The sequence below is a fragment of the Formica exsecta genome, unplaced genomic scaffold (assembly GCF_003651465.1).
Source record: "Formica exsecta isolate Colony F162 unplaced genomic scaffold, ASM365146v1 scaffold33, whole genome shotgun sequence".
Classification (NCBI taxonomy): Eukaryota; Metazoa; Arthropoda; class Insecta; order Hymenoptera; family Formicidae; genus Formica; species Formica exsecta.
This window is the reverse complement of record NW_021850553.1, coordinates 119,688-145,263: the sequence shown is the minus strand read 5'-3', so window position 1 is coordinate 145,263 and position 25,576 is coordinate 119,688. Positions and strand designations below refer to the sequence as shown.

General features: G+C 39.5%; 1 protein-coding gene across 1 annotated transcript in view; it reads left to right on the top strand.

The window, feature by feature from the left end:
• Nucleotides 1-24,807, top strand: part of LOC115238239 (vascular endothelial growth factor A-A-like) — a 37,748-nt gene extending 12,941 nt beyond the window's left edge. Inside the window, exons 2-4 of the mRNA XM_029811875.1 lie at nucleotides 22,267-22,445; nucleotides 22,637-22,768; nucleotides 23,170-24,807. Coding sequence (XP_029667735.1) covers nucleotides 22,267-22,445; nucleotides 22,637-22,768; nucleotides 23,170-23,320 — 462 coding nt within the window. The 3' untranslated portion in view covers nucleotides 23,321-24,807. The remainder of the gene's footprint in view (nucleotides 1-22,266; nucleotides 22,446-22,636; nucleotides 22,769-23,169) is intronic.
• The last annotated feature ends 769 nt before the right edge of the window (nucleotides 24,808-25,576 follow it).

Sequence of the window (25,576 nt, the reverse complement as noted above, 5' to 3'; positions counted from 1 at the left end):
GTCGCGAGGGCGAATAAAGAAGACGTGTGGTCCTCCGGCAGGACTTCAAGACGCGAATCTGCATACAATGAGAGAGGGAGAGTATATCCGAGCTTCGCACGAGTATACATGCGTTGTCATCTTGTCAGAGAACGCGAAAGCAATAATATAAGAGCGGCGAAGGGCGATAAATTTTGGATTATTTTAAAACGTACGCATCGTTCGTCATCGTTTGTTGCCCGCAGTTGTTCGAACCTCGAAACAAGAGAAGATGCGCCTGGCAGCTTTATTTGGGGTGTCTTCATAATTCAAGGGGAACGTCCGCGGAATAATTCGCGTGTCATATCTTACGAGAGCCGAGGACAGCCCCATTCGGTAAACCCTCTCCTTCCATCCTCTCTCGTTTAAAAAGCTGGACGAGCTCCTCAGGGCAATTTAAATTGGGATCTTTAGCAGCGGTGCAGTTGCAATTACCTTAGGACCGGTTACACCGATGTCGTTTATAGTTAACTTTATTTCGGCGAACGACGAATAAACATCTCCTTTTTCTGTCACAGATATATATATATATATGTATATATAAAGTATATATAAGGTCGCCATATATTTAATTTTGTTTATTAATTCGAACGGTTACTTAAAATTAATTTTAATCGAACGGAAAGCGAAAAGGTAACCGTATCAAGATTAATCACGGATACGAGGTGCGCTCGTCGAATTGCACTCGATCGATCGGATGCTTTCTCACACGAACCTTCGGTTCAGAGCCCGCATATGCGAGCGTTTACACGTAACGTCTAACTAACCGCCGGTCAATCGGGAAACTAACCTCGGGTAACCTCCGCTTACGTTAACCTCACCGCGTTCATTAAGGCTTGATCATTCCTCGAGTTAAGTTGCCACTCCAGCGGTTGCATTATAGACCCCCGTATATCTCGGCCGAGGAAGCCCTACGTCTTTCGTTCTCGTGTCGGCAACGCAATATTCAGCCCGACACATGCGCGTTTTACATGGTAGCGAGGTAACAACAGCAACCGCGGACATGATCGTAAAATCGCGCTGCAAAATGAAGAATATAACACATGTATCAAGAGAAAAATAATTTAATATTCTAATAAAAAGTTTGAAAAATCTTGATTAAGCGATTACATAATAAATTGTAATGTAAAAATATTTGATGTAATTTCAAAAATTTTCTTTTTTATATATATCCTCTTGATATTTCGGAATCTTCAAAAAAAGCGAGGATACTTACTATAAAAAAAAAAAAAAAAATTAAAAAAAAAAATACAAATTTCGTCAATTGAATTTCAAAGATATGATATCAGCTGATAAAGCGCTTTGATATGGCGACGATCTCACAAATACAATGCGAATTAGAGATTAGAATCTAAAAATTATCCGATGCGAGAGCTCGACGACAACGGATGTCTACCGGGCGCGAAACCGCAGATGCCAACCGCGAAAGGTAAAACTTTCGTGCCGGCGGCTCACGTAATGTCGCGTGCACCACAATCTTAAGATCCGCGCAAGTGCATCGGTCATCGTACGAACGTGCCGAGACGCGAAGTAGGAAGTCGGGTAGCTTCTCGTTTCGCCGTGTCACCTAGACCACGCGATACGCTCCTTTTTTTCTTTACGTCATTCCTCATTGGCGAACTTTTGCAAAGGCGGTCGACGCGATTCTTCGCATTCTAAACGCATCGTCAGTGTTCCCTGGAAAGCGCGCTTCCGCCTCGCGTTTCGACGTCTGCATATTTATCTATCCCATTACCACATGACTATCTATCCGGTTCGACCAACCATGTTAGGAGAAAAAAAAAAGACAACCAGAATAAAACTTCCGGTCTGTATCGTACGTGTCGCGCATTTCTCTCTCCCTTATAAAACTTTCCGAGCACAAGCAACGAGTACAAACTCTCTCGGTTTTTAGTGCTTCGCAATTCAGGACGGTTGAGGTAGATATCGCCATTCGATTCTCGACTATATATATCTAACCGTTGTGGATTTCCTCAACTTGTAACGGTTCAAGCTACAATGTATTATTTACCGTGTCATGAGACGCGTGCGTACGCATCAAATTGCAGTGATTGAATCGATTAACCCGGCAATTATGCGGTAGCAGCAACAGCAGATGTTTGACAAACCGCAATGATCGCTCGATCTAATCCTCGATCGATTAATTCTAATTCAGCTGCGCGATCCAGCGATACCGGCCATCGCGTTGGAGCTAATTAGATCGATCAGTTCTCCAATTAAACTCTCGTTTTTAGCTAATTACACGCGAGCCCGCCAACACCGCCGCCGCCTTAGTCCGCGTCCTTAATCGGGAACGATCCGAATGTTAATGGATTCGGGGAAGTCGATTTCGGACAGCCGCCCCCCTTCCCCGTTTCTTTATTGGCCTTTCGCTCCTTGTGTTAATGCGAGACCGGCCGGCCGGTGCACGTGCTCGCGATTCATTCTCGCGTTCGTTCGTTCCGTTCAACACCTCCTCTCGTGTTTTCTTTTCTCCCCGCGAAGCCTTTCAACACTCTATCCAATTAAAAAATCTCATTTATCTTTTTATTCCCAATATTAATTTCACTCATGTTCGACATCCGCTTTATGAATTTCTATCACCTCACTATCGTTACTCCCCGTCTGCCTTTGTCTCACGGTTGTCAGATGTTTTTGTTCCGACCGATATCGTTCGGAACGAAATTTCGACTGACAGATTCGTTCATATTCCCGTCAAAGATTTTCAATTACTACGTTTCAATTTTATTATCCGCGCGTTAACCATCTCGGATCATAATAAGTTACTAGATTTTGTGAAAAAAACGATGAAATGGGATTAATTAACGATAAATCATAACATCGGATTTTTAATTTTTAACAATAAATATCATCAATCGCGTAAGAAGTCTTTTAGGGGAATTCGCATCGAGGATGGAATGGAATGCGTCCATTACTTAAGCTGTCATTTTACGCAAACACTTGATTGCTCTTTCCGCGCGATTAGCCGGCCTCTTTCAGAAACTGCTCATTTTAAAGAATCTAATTTATCACCGGGAGAATAACCGGAATGATAGTAATGTTGTAGTTTGCTTGATTATCATCGAGCGGAACGCGTCGACGAGATGTCTCAATCGATTTCAATAAGATATCAGCAGATCGCTACGAAGATTTCTAAAGAGTTTTTTTATCATTTAAAATATTTAAATAAAAACCTTATTCATAAAAAAATAAAAGAAGACCAGACTGCGCGCGTGATCGATCGCGGTTTCTTGCCTGATGCAAGACACGGCGTTATGCAGATGAGTGACGGCGACGCGCCGGGACAGACTAATTTATAGCGACGTTCACCGTAAAATTATTCACTTGTCGCCGTATAATAATGTCTACATCCGCATCACGTCGCCGTGCACACCTTCTTCTTATTTCTATTAGCGACGATTTCACGAGCGAGTCATTACGGATTCGAGAACACATCTTCCGTGTAAATCCCCGTATGTGTCGATCACTTGCGAAAAGAATTTATACACGCGGGAGATATCACATAATGAGTAGTCTGATAAAAAAAAATATTTGCATCAGAAGGAGTAACTTAAATCGTGTCGCGAAAAATTTCCACGAACTTCGCGATGCAAAATTAATTTTGACGGGCTCGAGAATATTTAAAAAAAAATATCTGTACGTCGAATTATGCATAAATTATATATTGATTCATAAGACAAAATAATACACTAGATCTTCCGCAATGGCTGCGAGAATATTATTCTCCTGTAACCGATGCGTTACAGTAATCGCTCATTTGAATGCCGTATAATTATACGCGCATCGTCTCGAGTTATTCAAGGTTAGCTTTAGGCGATTAATCACTCGCTAAGAAGGATATCGTTCGCGATAATTTTTCCCGCCAAGAAAGTGGATCAAGGAGTATACGCATTCGCGCAATGTCCGACTTGACAGGTTAACACTCGCAGATATGAGCAGAGAATGGAATTTGTTTCGAAATGATAGATGTTCGACGAATGAAACGTGACTATTATTCATACGCTCGTGCTACTTCACTCTTACTATTTTTGGAAATGCAAAAGCGTGACTATTTGCGAACCGTTATTCCGATAACGCTTTCCTTCGAAAGTTATCAGTAATAAGCAATCATTAATCATCACATTTACTTATTGTTAGTTCTATCATTATTTCATTCTAAATTTCACAGATCTTTTATAATAAAGTAGTAGAATAATCAAATATATCACAGACTGCGCTTCGGTTATGATAATAATTTAAGATTGCTGCAAACTAATCTCGACATAATGCCATTAATTTCCAAGGACGATTCGCTGATCCCGGAGATGCACGAAGAATTGAGATATCGAAGCTGGGTTATATCTCGAACAATAGTAGATTCAACGGCGAAAATTTTTACCAGCTATATAGCGTAATTTAAAAGAGTGACGATGCTAAACAAGGACAATAGCCACGACGTGACACTAAATAAAACAGTATCGATAAGTAGAGTGTCGACAAACGGATTCATTGTCGAAGCGAGAATGACGAATCATTCAGACCTCGATCGTTTGAATCTACAATTGTTCGCATTTCGGCGCATCAACTAATAACAGCCGGTTATATCGATGGATTTAAAACTTTTGTACGTATTAAAATTACAAAGGCACTCTTGACGTTATCTAACTCACTGATATAATATACCGACTGTTCGTTATATTTCGGATATATATCATCGTCCTTGTATTTAATTAAAAAGCTCGCTCAATTAATCTCGAAGTGCCTATATTGATCAAGTGACGATAAATGGAACCACCAATTGAAACCAATCATCTCTATAGAGAAATCTTCCTCAGAGTCGTTAACACGGACACGTAAGAAGGCAAAATGCGGTTTCACATTTTGCTACATGATGGTGACCATTTATTATGGTCAATTGATGACGCTTTTTAACCCGCGGAGATTACCATTGTTACGTAGTGCGTAAGTCAAAAGTGAATCACGCAAGTGTCAATAATCGCATAAACATAACGAGTACGTGCGCGCGGCGTCCAACCATTATGCAAATGATTCGCGACGATGGAAAAAGGTGACGAGTCAAATTTCGCAATTCTGTAGGTCACGAGATATCGATATTACACGGACATCGATGTATTACACAAGCGCGAACATTATTTTCCAGTTATGTCACACGCGATTAAATTCGTTGACAAATAGGACTTACTCACTTTTATATTGTGACGTAACAAACATCGGAAAGTAAAACGAAACGTTTTCAGATAGCGAAAGGCTGTCGACGGTCACATTGTTTTAAATTTTGCAATCAATGACCTCTAATGCAGTCGACCGATCGGTTCAACGCCCACGCCCGATTTTATTCAATTGCGTTCTCTCCTCTTCCTTTTTCCACTACCGATTCCTTCGAAACTCACGCGAGCTTGTCACGATGTCAGGTACATAATGGCCGAAACGCCCACGCTTTCGCTCCGCACCTACGATCCGAAACACGTATGTATCCACACACGTGTGCAGGCTGCTTCGCGCGTTTTACGGCGCTCGATAAAACCTAGTCCTCGATCTATGCGACATGAAGAAAAGGAGGGTAGCCGTTTGACTTGGGTAAATGTCAAGAATAATCATGCATATTGCGCGTCACTGTATTTTTTTAATAAAAGAAAATTATCGTTGACCTCCATATGACTCTCGAAACTCTTCAATTTATCCTCTTTAAAAACAGTTGGATTGACATATATATGTTTTTTTACTAATGATGAATATCATCGATAACCGTCAAGGATATACAGAATTTCTAAGCAAACAGATATGATGAGATTGATGTACGGTGACATTTGAAGCGTGCAAAGTGCATCTCTCTAAAAAGCGTGTCCGCGAGTTGCTAGGAATTTAATTTCATCCTCTGCAATGTCCACTGCACTAATGCGCGTTAAATTTATGCCAGTAGAAAAAAACGGATATAGTTACGAATACAGATCGAGGATATGAAATTACGAAATCACAAAAAGAACTTTCCCGGTAACACGATCGTTATTATATTCCGTATTGCAGTTTCTAAACATACCAGTTTAAATTACAGAACCCCCGCGGTTTTCGAGCTGATAAGATAGGCAACCGACGCTTATACCTCACATTTTACGCTGACCGATACTTGATAACATATAAAACCGTTAACGCACAAAATCCCAACGACTTTCTCTCACTTTATGCATAATATATCAAATATTTTTCCTTATTTAAATTTCTATCAAACTATTAAAAGAATGCACATATTAACAATTATTTCAAATATTTTAAGATCTGAATCTATCTTAGAGATTTAAAATCATAATGTAGGAGGATGTTTTTCCATTTAAAGAAACACGGTGCGTCTCTTAGCTTGAATATCATTAATAACTCAGCTTCGGCGATTTTTTTCTACCGAACACGGACAAGCCTGAGATGTATCGCTTCGCGTTGAAAGACGACAGTCCCGATTGTGGGCGAACTCCTGCATTGTCGTCACAGGGCATGCAAGCAAGCCCCGGAGGACGCGAAAGAGGGATTCAATTGCGCGTGCAGTTAGCGCGCCGCGCACGTGGGCGATAATAATGCCGCATGCGTTCGTACGCGAAGAAATGCCGATGTTCCCCCCTCTTTTTGGTCCCTTTGCCATAATATCCCTTCGCGTACGTCGGGCCGTGCCCATGTTCGACTCGCCGACGAGTCTCTCTCCTGCTGGCCGCTCACTTACGAGCCGCCGAGGAGCAACGTACTTTTTTTCCCGCACGATCCATTGTCGCGAGGTGAGGAAAAATAAAAGCCTGAAATGAGGTCAGCCGCTTATACTCGTTGGCGATTAAGAATACGATTAGCCGATAGCAGATGTTAATGTGTTTCATAATGATCGGGACGTCACTTTTCTTGCGAGGAACACGTGAGAAACGGCGGGAGTTTTCCTACGCGCGATATATGATACCCCCTAGCGCGATTGTGTGATTAGAAAGTAAAATCTAAGGTAAATTTATTATTCATTATTTTATCGATACTGTATCCAGCATTATTCTTATCGAAATAAATTTTTTAATTGGCGTAAACAGATAATATTTAATACAATTATTTTGTAGGAAAAATTTATGTAAAATTTATATTACTTCTTAATTTCTCCTATGCGAGAAACATTGAGAATTGTAATTATCTATCAATACGATTTGTCATAAGTTTTTCTAGTTAGAAACGCACAATTTTAATTTTCAAAGTATGTAACATCAGGATATACAACCTGATAGATCGCAATCATAAAAATTCTCGCAGAAAGCGAATGTCACTTTCATTATGCGGACTTATCGCCGGTCTATATAATATGCATATATCCTCAGTCTCTTGAATTCATCTTTTCCTCGCCTCTCACATCCATTAATGCGATTTCACTTATGTCATTTAATTCGCGCGTCATCGCGCTCACCTGTCTCGTTTATTAAGCCACTTGGCTTCGCATGCTTACATGAGTCGCGTGTAATTTATCATCCATATTATTGTATTCTTCGCATTGTTAATTGCAGACATATTATTTTTACATTTTATCTAAATAAATAAATAAATCTTGATTCGACTCATAGAGACGGTAATTCCACAGCAAAAATGGCAGAATCGAACGCGCCAACATATCTCGATCATATAGCATTGGACATTCTTCGGTTCGATGAAGCAGAAAGAAAGTCGCAAAATGCCGGTAGCGCGAAATTAATTAGATCGACTTTCTAAAAGCAATTTCATTCGATATCGCCGGAATTTGTGGAACGATCCATCGAGCAGAGCGCGAATAGAGTCTAGAAGTGAATTAACTGGACTCGTTATCGGGCAATTAGCGAGCGGTCCGCTTACATCCGCGTGCACTTCTGGATTTTATTAGCATGTAAACTACTGACCCAAGATATTTTTGTGATACGTAAACATTTTTTGAAATAGGCATTTAAAAATAAAGAATTCGAAGGTATCTAATCCTCGGCTCTCTATAAAAATTGAATCGAGATCTTTTGAAAAAATTATGTGTCCAAGAGACATCTAATTCGATCGTTGAATCAGAAGCGAATCAGCCTGATAGATCGCGTCTTTTAGACAATCCGGCGCGATTATGAAAACCGTGGCATAACGCGCCTCGAGGGTGATGCTAAGGATCTTCGCGCCGTGGGACGTCGACGGGAATTGCTGCATCGTAGGTAGATAGGTAGGTAACTACCTTGCACCCGCGAGTTTCTAAAGTAACCTTCCGCTGTCTCTCGGCCGTGAGGGACCCGAAGGCGAAGGTGGTTACGCGCGAGAGCTTGCCCTGAGGTATCGTACACATCATGGCCGGTTCCGTTAACTTTAACTACGACTTTTTTTAGCCAATGCGCTTATATATTTTCTAAAATTAAAAATAAAAAGGAAGAATGATTTATATGATTTCGCGGTTTCTGAATAAATTAACGTTACTAGAATAACGTCTCTACGGATTAGCATTGAACTCTATGTGAACGGTACTTGAAGATTGGTTTACGGATGAAACAACTCGACGTTATCGGACGTTTAATCTCCGCTCGTGCGTCTTTTTACACCGCCTGCGGAAATTGGAGGCGGACGAAGACGCCGTCGACGTAGAGACTGAGGAGTGACGACTTAAGAATAGAGCAATATGCAATGCTGGAAGTGCAATTAGCCGTGGATCTCTAGAATTTCCGATCGTTATCGCGATCGTTATTACGGGATGTTTTGATTAACGCGGACGGATATAGCCGAGTTGTTTTTTTATTTTTTGTGTCTCACGCACATATGAGAAGATTTAACGAGATTGTCATCGTCATAATTACAGGCGCAAAATCACGACATGCCGTCGGTTAAACTCCCACCGGCACTTGTGTTACCACACAAGTTTTTGTTTTTTTATTCACAACTTTATAAAAACAAGAAATTAAGATATACTTATATATATTTGGCATTTTTTAATGTAAAATAAGAATTGACTCACCGATCGATGCGCAATGGAGTTGATCACGTGGACTAGGCCTCCACCTCCTCTCCTTAAGTTGTGAGATTATCCTTGTTGCACTCGCGAAAATACATTAATCGATCGCACACGAATCGGTTGAAAAAGAACATACACTTATACGCGCGATACTTTATACGGCACTCCCGAAAACTAATTAAGTACGATAAATCCGTCCGCGGCGCGATGAGAACAGAAAATACGCGCGATACTTTACACGGCACTCCCGAAAGTAATATTAATTAAAAGAATTAGGACGTGACGAACCGTTCACGAAAGATACGCGCGCGATACTTTATACGGTACTACTGAAAATAAAACTAAATATTATACTAAAATGTGACATAAACATGAATTTTTAATCATAAACAAACGCCGTAAACAAACGCCAAGGCCGTGTGTCCCGACTGATTTGTTATCTCATTCCAAAGCTTCTTATATCATTACTTTATGCCAAATATATTGAACGCTGTTTATGAAAGAATTTTATACCGGATATTATATATTCTGTTTCTCGCATTATGTTTTAATTAACGGATCGGTAGATAATAGCTTTGTATTACCTAAATTATTCGATCCAGCGGTTCGTGCCTTGCGTTCTTTTAACATGAGCATGATACATGAGCATGATACATGAGCATGATACATGAGCACGATACCACACAAACATGATAATAATATTATATCAGCGAGAAAAAATGAAAGCGCGATGCGAAATATATTCGCAGTCAATGAGCATCGTTAAAGAAATATGATTGGCGCCCGTATAAAAATATCAAGATACAATAAATTAAAATTCTCATTTCCCTATCTCCACTTTTACTTCAAATAATCGTTAATGGCGAAAATTATTTGCGAAATAATTCGAGAAAATAATCACGCGAATTGATAATGCTAAAATTGTTCATAAGAAATAATCGTATTTCTATAAATCTGCCAACTCGAGTCTCTCGCCACAAGATTTATTAAAATTTATTAAAAATTATGTCTTTCTTTCTCATATAATTATATTAAATATTATAATTCATTAACTGATCACCTCCAGAATAATTTAAATAAAAGATTCTGTTCCGCGATGCTGCCGCAGCGTTTGATAAAAATGATCCACTCACGCATTTACGAGATTACTGTAAAATTTGTAAAATTACGTTGGAAAGAATGTTTTCTTACGGATTTCGCAGTACAGTATCGCGCAATGATATATTTATCATCCTAAAGGACATTAAATTGTCGGCATTCGGATCAAGATGCTAGATCAGCTGATTACGAGCATATTTTATGACGATCTTTCGTGCACTCGTGGCGTTACAAAGACGGTTAAATTCGCGCGATGCGTTTATCGTTCAGGCACGTTTAACACGCCGCGCGATCGTGATCCTCGTGATCTCTCTTTCTCTTTCCCGAGCCGGCTGCATCGCTTCGCGACAGGATCGCAAAGATTAACGAGCGCGACGACGCCGAGAAAGGCGATGGTTCGTCGATCCCGACCGGTCGTCGGTCGCAGCAACCGGATGATGCACGCGTGATAAATCACGGTATTTAACAATGCGGATGGATATCGTAACGCGCGAACGGTTGCGCAATCATCGATGACACAAACTGATAGCGCGACGTGTTCATCTACGAACGGACGCGCGCTTTTTACTTGCAGGTGACTGGGGAATATATGTGTTACCGGTGCTTTATACTCGGCCGATTGCGACGATCGGCGCTAACTATTATATATTATCCTCGCGTGAGAACACTGATCACAACTCTATTCATTGTTGTTTACAATATCGTCACGATTGCATAATCGAATACGATCGATCTCTGATAGTTCCTTTACGGAAATTAATTATTTATGAGCCGATGAGACATTTAAATTTGTGATTTCTTTTTTGCGTTCGTGTATTAAAATTTTAAAACATTAGTTTATAAATATCTACCACACGCACATCTAAATCTATCTTTTACTCAATTGTAAAAAAATTCGTTGAATAAATTATGGATTTCGCAAAAAAATTATATAAAGGCGGCGACTAATTTTTCTACAAATATTTCAGCAAATATTAATTAATTTAAGGAATAAATTTATCACGATTTTCTTTTTATACGATTGTGTTAATTAGATATAACCATAAAGTTGGTAGATTATTCTTATCGATCGTAGACACCAACGATATGTGATTCTGCGAAAGTTAGTTGACTCGCGAGTCCTCGCTGCAGGAGCACATCTTTATGCAGTCCGTACAAGACAATGAGACCATTGTCGCTTATGGTACAAAGGCACAAAGTTAACCGGAAACTCATTGTTCCCATCTCGTATTTCAAGCGATCGGTCCGTCCGGCCGGATTCCGACGTCCCGCTAATATTAACACCATGTAACTAGTCGACCGAGAAGAAGATTCCACCGGCCACTTTCTAAGTACTCTCGAGGGTGCAAGCAGGTCTTACAACTCGCGAATGAAAGAGAGTATCCTTGGAAGAGGATATTTATAATTCTTTTGAAAGAATGGTGTCTCTCTCTTTTCTTTCTCATTCTCTTTCTCTAAAAATCTTTCTCCCAGCCTCTTGAAAGTTTTCGCGATTCGCAACGCAAATAATTTCGCTCAAAATTATAATTTTACAAATCTAAATGATTATAAATATTATTAATAAATAGTAAATGGTTTTATTTGACGTAAAAGAAAAGCAACGACTCGTATAGCGGCATTCAAGATCACGAAAAACAAACATTGCCCTCGCCGAGCGAGCGAATGCGGAGGCTCAATTTTCAATCCGACATAAATCTTCCGGGTTGTACCGATTAATTACTGGAGGAAACAGAACCCTGTAATTAGATCCCCCCCTTGATGAGTTGCACGGCCATCTCGCACGGACAGATCTCGACCTACCTCGTTTTTACCGCGGTGCACCACGTCGAGAAAATCTACGGGCGAAAGACGACCACGTCGTTTCCGTTACGGGACTTATGGCAGATTATCGATTGCCATATTTTTAATCAATTAATTTTGCTTTTGACCTTTCGCTGACAGAAAGACATTTCATTTTTATCCATGTAACTCTTGTTTGCAATCTTCGCACATCTCGTTACAGTACCCTTTCTTAATTATGGACCATCATAATTGAATCTTTTTTTGCTTGCAACAATTTATTTCTTAAAGACAGCTATTCAACGGTAATTCCTGAACTTATCTGAATTTATTCGCTCGCAAACTTTGAAAAATACGAAAGAACCTTGCAACTTCGCGACTGCCTTTTTCTGGACATTTCAATCTTTAATTACAATGTCATTACGCGATTTACGAGAGAAAATACAATATAATAATAACTCGAATTAAACTCCAAATTAAGTCAAATCTCGAATTTCGCTCCACTTTAAATTCACAAAATGTTTGACGGCAAACAATAATTTTGCCAAATTAAAAACTTAGATATACTTATATAATTCAGTTCGAAACGCGGTTAAATTTCTTATATCAATGATATTATTCTCGCGTCACAAAATTTTCGCATTAAGTTTTCTTTAGCTTTATTATATTCGAACAAAAATACAATGCATTATCGAAAGTACTAAAATCTCGAACTATCTTGAACGCGATCGTTTAACTCGCCTCAGATGAAATTAATAAGTCACGCGATTAATAACCATTATCTGTCTGGAGTTGAGATCAATTATACCGTGCGTAATGTAGACGTATAGCTCTTAAAATGCGCTCGCTTAATAGAACCATTTGCAATTAGACGGGCGTCAAACCCGCGTCACAAATGAAACATATCGGGAGGAAAGGGGGAAATCCAATTATCTCGTGTTCGCAGAAACGTATATACGTCGGGATTGCCGTCGGGTATCGCTATTCAGTCGCATAAATTCGCGCAAAAGTCCCGCCACGCGGATAATAGAGAGATCGAATCCGTTTCCGAGTAAACCGCCGACAACGGCACGCTATCGTTTAAATCGAAACATAAAATACCCGTCGTGGGAGAAAATAATAGCTACGGAGTATAACGTGAATATCCGTAAAATGGATTTTTCGTTTCGCGCGATGATCAATCCTCCGTTCGGATCGATCGGACTCGATCTCGCGCGGAGTTTCACCTGTAAACCAGCACCACCTGTAACCCGCGGGCGCGCACTCGTAAACTTTCCACCGTAATTCTCGAAGGTGGGTCCGTGATATTAAGCTGACTTCATCCGCTGGTATTAAGGTAGATTTATCGATGGTACACGGCAGCACCCGATTCCGGCTACTTTAAAACCCGCCTGTAACTACTAATCCGCCGAAGTTAATGCGCGGCCTCCGTGCAAGCGTATACCTACTTCAGTGAAAAATAATACTGGGAAAAAAAAAAAAAAAAAAAACTACATCGATGGAATATCGAGTTGATCAGATTGGACAAAATTTTTTTAAGAGTAGAAAAGACTAGGAACTAAAAGAGCTAACTATGAATAAAAAGAGAAATATAAAAACAATTATAATAATTTAGCTGTAATAATGTATCATCCTTAAAAAATTGAGTATTTCTCCAACATCGCAAAGATACATAATGGAAAAATTAGTAAGATAATTCTTATGGGAGCGACGATAAATTGAAAATTTAAGTCAAGTTAGAGAGCTGTCACACAACCATAGATTACATTTTGATGAATAAAAGCACGGCACGATCCTCGTTACGCGATGCACTTTATGCGGTGTCAACCGAAATTTACATCGGCGCTTATACTCCCGCCGCTTTGACTCACAGATGAGACACGCGGAAGAAACGCCGACACTTTGACATCGAAAGTAATTCTACGTGATATCTCTGTATGACATTTGAAACATCCTACTATCCCTAAGAGAACACGCTAAATCGCCCGTAAATCACGGCAGGCTACCAATGTATAAATTATGCGACTCAGGGAACGATGCTCAAACGACTTCCTTCTTCGAGTTTAATCTCTCATCTCGTTGACCCTCGTCCCTGGACGATCATGCTACGCGCAGCTCCGATTATTCCGTCCATTCACTAAGAGGACCATCGATCGGAGGTTGTTTTTTCACAGATTCCGTTTTCTCCCCCTCAATCTCGTCGTTTCTCCGCTTTCAATCTTCATGAATCCTATCCGCGATCGACACAAGAACTGGTTCCGCCGCCGACACATCGATTGACTTTTAAATTTTGATACTCCGCTCGCGTCGACATTATCGATTTCGGAGACAAGTTGGTGATCGAGAGCGAAATTGTAAAACGTAATTGCGACACTTTTGCAATTCACCGAAGGTATCTATTACACGCTTTCGTTTCGCTCCATTTTCTCCGTTGCATTCTTTCTTAGCTCAAAGCGTACGCGATTCAATATAAACTCGAATCATTGGATGAAAAACCCCCTCCTTAGAACAAATATATCATATCATTTAGCTTGATATTATTATTATAATCGGTACAGAATGATCTGCGATATGCAAGATTAATAATTGAATGCTATGAATACATGTCCGCGATAATTTGCTTCTTTCATCTCTCGCCGAAGCAAAGAAAGAGAAAACCCTCGCATTTGCACGATTCAATTGGCAGTCACGCTCTACGTCGATCGACTACGAAATTGCGAAGCTTCGGTAAAATCGAAGCCGAGATTCCGAGGACGAGTCAGCGAGATCTCTCGAGCGAGTGAAACGCGGGTCGCCGTTAATTTCTACGCTTCTTATCGAACGGCTGGCCGGCTGGCTGGCGTTACACGTGCGCAACGCATCGCATCCCATCGCCGCTGCATCATGCACGTCTGGCCGTGCATTCCACGAGCATGAGCAAAAAGGGCGAAATGCTCCCGCGCTTAACTTCCTCTCGTTGCACGCGCGGTTCCGACGCATCAACGGCGGCAAGTTTTACGAGAACTTACAGCTGTGCGCGTGCATGCAATGCGGATAAATTAATCGACATCGATGCTAATTAAGCGAACGATCAATGAAATTTTGTATTATCTACGCAATCGTAAGAATCCATTATGTGCAATTTTAAGATAAATTTTAATCAATTGCAATAATATAAATCCTAATATAAATCTAATAGGATTCAAAGTGTCTAATTTTTTATTGTTTTATTTTACAATACACTTCTTAAATATTTTCCCGTCTTACTTAGTTTTTATGGAAAAATACTCGAAATTATATATATATATATTCTTAAGATAAATCGTGATGGGAGATCCTTATACGCTTTCTCTTTCATCTTTTATATTTCTCTTCTCTTCTCTGCTATGTCAAATTATATAAAAATTTGTTGAAGGCTATCGAGATATATATACGTTTGCTTAACGTGTCGACAGGACGTATATGCCACTGGCAATACACGAGTGAACCGGTCAGCCGTATACGTTAATTAATACACGCTGCGGAATTATAGAACCGACATGACTCGGACCGATCGTTATCCAACGGGAGACACGGTAGATAGATATCGTTAATCAATATTCAAGGAATCCTCGTAGTTGAGGCCGTTGTTTCATGTATATACGAACGAACGTATTATCAAAGAAAAGTTATCTAAGCAACCGACGATGTTAGTCGATTCGATGTACAACGGCATTATTGCATTCATGTATTTTATCGATGCTTTAAAAGACACTGCAAATGAAGAAATAAATCCTTCTGTACGTTCATCGTATAAAAAAATAAAGATTAAAACTAATAATAAATTTTAATGACGGAACGCTTCTCCGAGAGGAAAAAATAATATTCGATCCTGCAAAGTTGCAAAATACTTGGGATACCGATAAGATCGATGGCGCGGTTTGATGACGTTTATCAAATGATTAGAAGTCACGGAACTCGATAGAAACCTGTATTTAACGGCGCGAGGGGACAACCTGTTCACATTGACAGAGTCATTTAGCTGCCACCATAACCCCATAGTTTCGCCGGCGGCGATTCGGATCTGGTTCAAAACAGGTTGAACGCGAACTGCGCTGACCCAAACGCACGTTGATTTACGACAGCTTTATCGGCGGCACAACCGAAATTACCAAAGTTATGTAGTCGCGCATCTAAAGTCACTGAAAAAAACGTTCGGGGCAAGAGAAATGAGCGATAAATTTCTGTAAAAAAAAATACCCCTTCGCAGAATGCAATTACAATTAATTACGATCGCATCAAACTTTCTCTCTGTCGTTGAGTGAATTTACAGTGCGATACAAAACAAACTTGATTTGCTTATCTAAAGTAACTAAATGGATAAGGTATCGGTTTATCGAGCAAGACTGGACCCTCGCTTATATAAATGCGCTCTCGATAGCGTACTCGATTTTCCATCCGCGCAATTAGGAATCGATGCGCGGTCTAGTTCCGATAGACGCCATACCTGATTCCCGTGTAATCTCCACGCCGAAGGGGACTCGACGTTACAGTAAGGCGATAAAGATCGATCGTCGATGTAGGAACGCCCACCAATAATCACATGCAAATCGGCCTTAACACTTACTGCGCGCGTGCCCGTGAAAATCCGATGCACGCGAATCGAAGTCGTACTCAAATATATCGCATGCGTGTCGAATATTTCTCGCGACAAAAAATATGAATAAAAGAAGTCATGTCGGAGAAAAAAAGAAAGAGAAAGGAATAAATAATCTTTTTAATATTTTTTCATCGCTAATACGTTTGAAGTATCGGAAAAAGTCTCTCAATATAAGACGACGATGCGAGATAAAACGTAGACGTAAATCCATAGCAAGTTTCTAGCTCTGAAGCATCAAAAGGCGGAGATGAAGAAAGTGCTGATAAGTACGAACGAGCCTCAACGTAAGATGATATCGTTCAAAGACACCATGTATCAAAGATCGAGACTGCCTGACAGACATTGGATATACCGTATCTTTCGTCTCTTATCTGCTTCATGAAAGCAGCAATCGTAGACCAGTGTGCGATTTGCATTCCGCTTTTATCTACACGTTTCGTTCCGTTAGTAAATTATGCTAACAAAGCACAACATCCCTTTTAACAAACTACTGCAGCTACTGAAATTCAATTCAAAGATTAAACTCGGCTTTTACATCCTTTCAGAAACGCAAAATATAATATAATTTCGAATATATTGCTACCATCAACTAATTAAGAAGGATAACATAAGTCGTACAACTGTTTCTCTAACGGCTTACATCTACGAAGGAACCCACGTGCGATAATGGTACTTAACGTATTAATATTTCCAAGCCGTCCTTAAGTACTGAATATCTTGATCCTCTCCCTTTCTCTCTCTCTCTCTGAGAAATGTATTAATATTTCCAAGCCGTCCTTAAGTACTGAATATCTTGATCCTCTCCCTTTCTCTCTCTCTCTCCCTCTCTCTGAGAAACGGACCTCCCTGCTCCAAGAATATTGTATGTTAATTACACAAGCGCGAGCACACAAAAGCCACATTGTAATCCCGCGCACCCGCACCTTTCTGCCGCGATGCCGACCGTGTGGGTGCGATGACGAAGCGGTCCTTCCCTTAATTACCGTCGGACGCCAGGAATTAATTATCGTTGCCGGGAGGCCGCGTCGGTTTGCCTAACCGAACGAGTCGATTAATCGAGGATTCGTTACGTTTCGGAGAGACCGGAAGGGCTTTATCTGTCTGACGCATTTCGATACCGCTTGCTGCAACACATGGTCCGTTAATTGCACCTCACCGTACATTAAACTTGAACCGAAAGCGAGTACCCAGAAATCATCGTCGTAAGATGCTGACTCTCTAAAAACATTATTTATAAATGTATAAAAATTCTTGTACACACACTAATATTTCCGTCTTATATTGTTTATCGAAGGGTATCAAGGCTCACGCTGGAGCAAGAATCTTATTCATCAATATTGTTTAGTCTGAACCCTTTACGATACAACAATCCTTCGCGACACTCGAGATACCTGATAACTTTGTATAAGAGATGGTCATGCGACATGTGGCGTCTGTTGCCGCTGTCTGTTCGATAGACACTTTTATTACAATGACAACGTTCTTCAAGCGATTAGCAAATAGTATTAACGGGATTCGCGCTAATATTCTCTTTTTGATAAGATTATAAACATTTACAATATGTAAAATAATATCTTTGATATCAGTCATGAAAAATACCGTCCGCTATAAAATGTCACGGAAAATAGCATAAACGATGATTCACGGTTTATTTTGCTCTCTCGTATTTTAAAGCAAAGTTGAAAAAGGTCTAAGAAAATTATATCTATGGATGCATCCTCCGGTATCCTAATATTTGTGCATGTGTGTGTGTTCACGAGATTTTAATCGATGGGAATTAATAAAAAAAGACTAAAATAAAAAATCTTATTCGCCGATCTTTATCAAATAAATCATAAGAGTGATTTAGATTCTAAAATGGTCTAAAATAAATAAAATAAAAGGATATAAAAAGTCAAATTATACAATAAAATTATAATAAAAAATAAATATATAATATAATGTAATACGTATAATCTACGAAATAAATAAAACTTTGAAAGATTAACTCGGGACTATTTCTCTTAATTAATAAAATAAATTCACGAAAAATTCGACGTCGCTTATAAAGTCGTCGCGGCGCAAATTCGATATAACGTAGCGTAATATTGTCAAGATAAACACGGGATATTCATCCGAGAAACTGATCACCCCGGACACGGTTCACCGATCTCTTTCCAGAGAGGCGTGCGCCCGGTTTCGTGCCGGGTTCCTGTGTTTCATTCACGAACGAGCGCCCGGAGCGAGATACGGCGAATGTTAATGAGGCAACCAGTCAGCTGCTCCGATCCCGCGAGAGGGATAATCCTCGCGGAAATTAAATTCCGGAATTCGCCATGGTCTACGGGACGGACTCATGGCAAGCCTTCGACGAAGAAACTCTCGCAAATCACCCATCACGGCATTATGGAAATCACATGCGCCTCTCGTAACGTTCTTTACTTCCTACGTCTGATATTACAATTACGCACCGCGATCATCGTAACCGTGTATCGAAAAATTACGGTATCGGGAGATGCAAATTGGGACATTTCAGCAAAGCGCTGCTCAAAATTGCGTTATTATTCAAGATTGATAATAAATATAATGTTGTCGATATATCGTGTAATTTTCAGTCAATGTCGCGATTGATCGTCTCGAGTTAACGCCGTATCATTTATAAAATTTAACGAACATGAGAAATGCTAGAATACTACTTCATACTGTAAAACTTGCACATATATATACAATCGCCGTCGGCGACAATTCCAAACTGACTTTATAATACTGACTTTATGGGCGTGGAGTCGTAAGCGCCTAGCTGCACCCTATAAATATACCTATGCTGTTCCATGTCGCTTTCCGACAAAAATCTTGAAACATGAGACCGACGGAACTTCGTGCCACGCTACCACTGATGCATCCCTTAGGAGGTGCATTATCCTCGTCCGTATATCAATGCTGATAGCACGCGAAGAAATTCACGAAACTCGTAACTAGACATGTCGATCAAGAAACATATAACTGGATAATACGGCTATAATTACCATCTTTTTAAAAAATCTTCTCTAATCTTAATTAAATAATCTCTTTTTTTTTTTTTGTAATAATATTACAATTACTAAAATACGTGATATTTGCTCATATATAATTTTAAAAAAAGATTGAGAAAATTTAAAAAAAAAATACATAGTAATAGGATACGAATCGAGTACGAGAATTAATCAATCGGGTAATCGCGAAACGAGCCTGCATCAATTAAAATAACCAGTGATAAGGTAATCTCGAATATTTGTAATGCAATTGAAATAGTAAATAGTAAAAGTGATATTAAGCACAATTCTGAACACGTTCACCACAGGACGTCCTACGTACAGCACTGCGGCATAAAATTTATGACCATGATCTCTCGGCTTGGTTATTCGTCAGAGACGATCGCGAATCTCAATCCTCGTGTACCGACCTGACAGAGCTCGGAGAAAGAAGGAGAATGCCCCGTGAATGCAACTCGTATTACAAAGAGCCAACAAGATCCGTGTACTTTATCATGGGAAAAAGAAATCTCACGCAATTCTTCCACGCAATTTGTCGCGTATAAAGATTCGTATCCTCAGTTTAATAAAGTCTTACGATGCATTTAAATAAACCTTGATAGAAAATAACTACTCCTAAACCCAGTTAATTTGATTTTTTTCGTTAGAGAAATTTTTTCGGGAGACTTTGATATACGGAAAAAATATCAATATCGCGACGAGTAGAATTATATATCGCGTGGTTTTCCGGTCGCTTTTAAAGCCATCACGAACAGTGACTATCGCAATCCTGCCCCTTGGGTAATTTTAATAACGTCGCGAGAAATGTGTGACTGTTGCAATCGTATCTTCGTACTGTTGCCCCGTGTGGCGAAATGGCATTAATTGAGCGACGTCGTGATCACCGCACTTTGCGACCGCGACAATCCGCGAAATAAAATCTTAACCGCGGTTGATCGCCTACACACTGTCGACCGGACACACCGTACCGTAGCGTGTCGTTCATTATCATCGATCTTGGTGATCGAGTACTCGACCCATTTAACACGAGTTACTTTCGCGTTTCAACCATGCTAAGAGAATGCACGACTCATAGATTTCACGTAATAAAATAGATATTTGTTAAATGCCACGCGCGTAAGAAATTCGCAGAAGTTCGAAATACTTGTATTATACGGATTAGAAATTCAAAGATAACTATTTACATATATGACAAGGTACTTCTAAGATATGAAATAAATTTCTTATACTCCTTTTTCTTTTTACGCCTTTGCGATTTTTTCTTTCAGTCGTTAATGCAAACGTTAATTCGCAAGAGTTGAACTTTTAGTGCATTTCTCTTTTGCTTCCGTGTTCTGCCGTTACGAAATTTCGCCGTTACAGCTAACGTGCCCGTTGATTTTAAAACACGCCTGTAATAATACACGCCGTGAATCTTTGCTTCGCGGGGATAATCCGTGAGTCACGTACAACGAGCTTTCTATCGCGCACAATGAACATCAGCCAGTTGCCAATTACGAGAACAGTATAATTACGAGCGCAAGATGTGGTCGCTTACGATTCGACGCGTGTCACCGCCTTAGAATTTCTCTCGCCGGTGATTTTCCAACTTTCAATTAACCATGAAACTTTTATTTTTCACCCGCTCACGCGAACCTTTGTCGTTTTACATTGTAATAAACGGCAAGAAAATATGAAATATGTAAATAGAATGCGCGTGATATTTCAGACATAAGCAGACAAGAATCTCTTTGACGGAAATCTGAAATTAATTATTCTTTATCCGATCTATCATTTATATCTCGAGATTACTTGCTAAGCGATGAAATAATGTATCGAATAATTGCGCGTCTATTTATATCGGACATTAATTGCACGTTAATTATTAAGACAACGACCGATCGGAATGCGCCAGACACGAGCAGAAATCGGGTACGAGTAGTGACTCAGAGCAATTAGAGCCGATTAAAGGCGGGCTAAATGCGGCCCGACGATACGGATAACTCCCGCGCTCCAGCAGCATCCGTGTCAGTCGGTAAACGCCTAGTTTGTTGTACAGCAGACTCTCACAAAGTGTGAGTCAGGTTAATTGAACCCAATTAGAACCGGGTCGGATGTACGAGCTGATCGTCTAGTTTTTTTTTTAACTATTGCCGTAATGTTATGCAGCCTCAGGTCTTGTTGCTCTCGTTAGCACGAGATCACGACGTCGCCAATACTACGATAAGAATGCTCGACTGTTATGTCCAAAGGTTCACTTTTGCAATACGATCGGTAAGAGAATAGCAATCCGGTTAATCGATACGATAATAATGAAAAATATGCGAGAAAATTATTTGCATAAAGCGTCGTGCAATATCACTGTTTTTTTTTTTTTTTTTAAAGAAAAGAATAGATCTCGATCTCTTAAAGAATCTGTGTGAAAGAAGATAGTTCCACAATACCTTGTAGTTATAAATAACGAACGGATAAGGCTGCCTGGCTTCTTGTACACCGTGTACTATTATTTACAAAGTTACTTCTGCATATCGCGAGTAGTCCTAACTTTACACGGCGATATTTACTTATCGGCGAAACTTCCGTGTAAACGTTTCCGCAATGTGGCGTGCGAATAAATATTAGTGCATAAATAACGAAATAACGAAATATAAAAAATCCCATCAACGAGAGGAAGAGAGAGAGCTTCAAGCGCACTTCAGACTCTCTCGGAACATAATGTATCGTTTACGACGTTGATTATGCACATATCGCGCGCGTTTATGAAAGCGTGCGTCCCGTGGTAATGTTTATTTCTGATTTTATTGTAGACCGCGAACGTGGCCGGCGGCACTGTAGTGGAGAAGCTATCGTTCTACAATCACACAGAATGCGAATGCAGGGAGAGGTCCAAATACGACACGACAAACGAGAAATTTGCAGACCAGAGAGTGTATCGGCACTCCTCGTCGCCCCCACAAAACATGAAGAAACCGCCATCGAGAAAACCGTAAGTCCGTTAAAGTATATATTTTTAACAGTTCGCGACTCTCAGTAAAACTCTCTGAAAATTAAAATATTCAATTTTTTCTTATTTACGTAAATCTACGCGACGCTTTGCATGAATAAAATGATTCGGAAAAGGAAAAATTCTTCACTACCTCATAATATCGGTGCTGTGCGATAAAAAAAAATTTACAGATGCCGATGCCCGTCGGAATTCACGCCGAGGATCACGCTGGAAGGCGCTTGTCAATGTAATTGCTACGACAGCAATCAGAATTGTATAAAGACCAGACGCGGAAAGGGATACTTCTCCCTCGCGGACAGAATGTAAGTATGTTTAGATAGTCTTTGAAACAGCAATTTCGCGACACACTTTACCGCAAAGTATTCCAATGCACGAGTTTAATTACCGGAATTTAAAAAACAAAATAGCAAACTCCGTTTGTATACACGTACGGTAAAGTTTCACCGTAACTTTGCCTGAATCCAACTTAACTGCACTCTAACATTTATATGCAAATGTAATGTAAAATATTTGATCTAGTAATCTTGTTCTCCAAAAGGTTTTGCCCGATAAAAATTGATCGACTGCTTCTTTAGCAGGCTAGAAATTCACAATATTACACAAAATTATTTTAACATTTATAGATTAAAACAATTAGAAAAACAAATCAAAAATTTTATTTTGACTATGATTAATATATGATATAATTCATCTTTGATCGCAGATGCATTCAGAGCAATGAATGTGCCATGCCTAATTGCGAATTCGGCGAATACATGAAACGGCCAGGCAAATGTCCAGGAAAAAGGGACACCTTCAACGCAATGGCAGGTAGCGCATACCGTACGAATCTAAATCACCGATTCAGAAGCTAGAGGAATCGCGATTAATATATACGGATAGCAAAAGAAGGAAGGATAACGGTTGCATAAAATACAATTCGTGTCGTGCCAATGAAGAGAAAGATAGCGCGATGAAGCGCACGAGAAATTGATGGTGCCATTTTCTTGTTTTTTTTTTTTTTAAGTGTGTCTTCATCAGAAAGAAAAAGAGAGAGAGAGAGAGAGAGAGAGAGAGAGAAAGAGAGACTCATTATATATGTATATGTGTACGTGTATCCCTGTCATTATGTATAAATGTACATCGCTATCCGGGCCCGTACGCGTATATCATCGTCGCTTTTTCTTTTCTATCGTTCGTCAACGAGAATACGATAGTAATAATGTGATCGTTAATTTTCAATACCAGTAGTTGTCACGGGAATAGTAAAATATTTCGATGTTTAAGAGAGTGACGAGGATCATTTTATAACGATATCTCGCGGCGGCTTACCGATGTGCGTTAAAAATAAAAAATAAATATCCAAGATTTTACGCACATATGTCATTGATATAGGAAAATAACATTCTATACAACTCTCAAGCGATTTTTAGAAGAATACAACGTATTGTATAAATTAGTGATTATACTGCAAAATTACCAGTGATGATAAAAAGTGCTTCTAGTTATATAATTTTTGAAGAGAAATGATTAAAAAGAACTGCCTTCTTTGAGCAGGAATCTCGTCGGCGAGGACTCGAGAAATCGCATCGCTAAAATTATGTAGATCTAAGAGGATGCGATACGTGTCTTTTACGTTAATGGTAATTTTATGCGATAAACGATGTGTCGTAGTATCATAGTTTACGCTGAGAAGACCTCGGACGCGAGCCTAGTCTGAGATCCTGTTTCCGTTCTGCGTGAGAAGACTTCACATTCGTTACATCTTGCGAGGACTGTTGAATCCCTTTCATTCTCATTCGTTTCATTAAACATGACTATATATCATGCTTTGCCTGAAATGTATTTACGGAAATAATTACATCAAGAGTAAAAATACCAAAGTCCGAATACAGACATGGACGTTCACGCAGAATTGAAACAGATCATTAATGTATCCACATATTTTGTATGTTACATAATAGAATATCTTTATTGTATTTAATCGAGCATTAATGTATAACGGCATGTTCGTTAATTTAATATTTAAATAGTGGATGTAAAACCATACTGAGAGAGGAGAGCTGCGTGCTCTCTTCTCTTGCGTCTTTACGCAGGTGATGTAACACGAGGAAGGCCCTTATAATCGCTGCAAGCGATGCAGCCGCGTGTATTTGTAACTTTGTATTTTCTATGTTATTAAAAAAAAATAGCAAAATCACAAAGAATTAAAATAGGTCGATTGTGTGCATTGAATCGTAAATGCGTGCTTGGACTATGCGATTGTTTGCGAGAAAAAATAGCCATTATAATGTTAATTACCGCCGCTTCTTTACTACGTGAATATAATAATCTGAAAATATGAAAAATATATCGATTATATGCAATTTTGCGCATCTCTTATTCTCCCTCTTCTAATTTGATTCTTAAAGAAAAAAACATACTTTTATTCTTTTCTAATTTAATTTTTCTTATATTCTCGATTTTTAAATTAAATTAAATTCTTATACAATATCACTATTTTATCTCCATAAATCTTTCTTAAATATAAATTTTCCATTTTAACGAAAATCGCGAATAGAACGCGCGATACGAACTCACAATGAAAGTATCATATTTCTCGACGAAGCTACTGGAGGATCGCGATTCGTCCGGATTCGGAACTAAAGCGTACGTCTTTATCTCGACGTATCATCTTTCAACGCGAGATCGAAATCGCGACCAAAACGTTTACGCACGTCCTGAACTTTCCATGCTTTTATATACCTTACGCATATAAACATTCGTTCGCACGTACATACCTGTTAAGCGTACATATCAAATATCGTAATAAATATATTTTGTGCTTCTCTCTTTGCATCGAGATTGATCTTGTCCGTTCGTGATCACGAAGGAAAAATTTATGTCGCACATTACACCTTCGCTTATCTAAACGAGATACCTAAACAAACTCACTTAATAACTATCATAAATCTGAGATCTAATAACGATACAGAGACAGAGAAAGACCCCGAATACATATACAAGTCGTATGCGATCCTCTTTATTGATTATGGCGGCTTTAAGTGCTAGATGAACGAAGGTGCGAAAAGTATGGATGAAGAAATACTCGACTCACCGACCCAGCAACACATGTAGACCGCGTACATCAC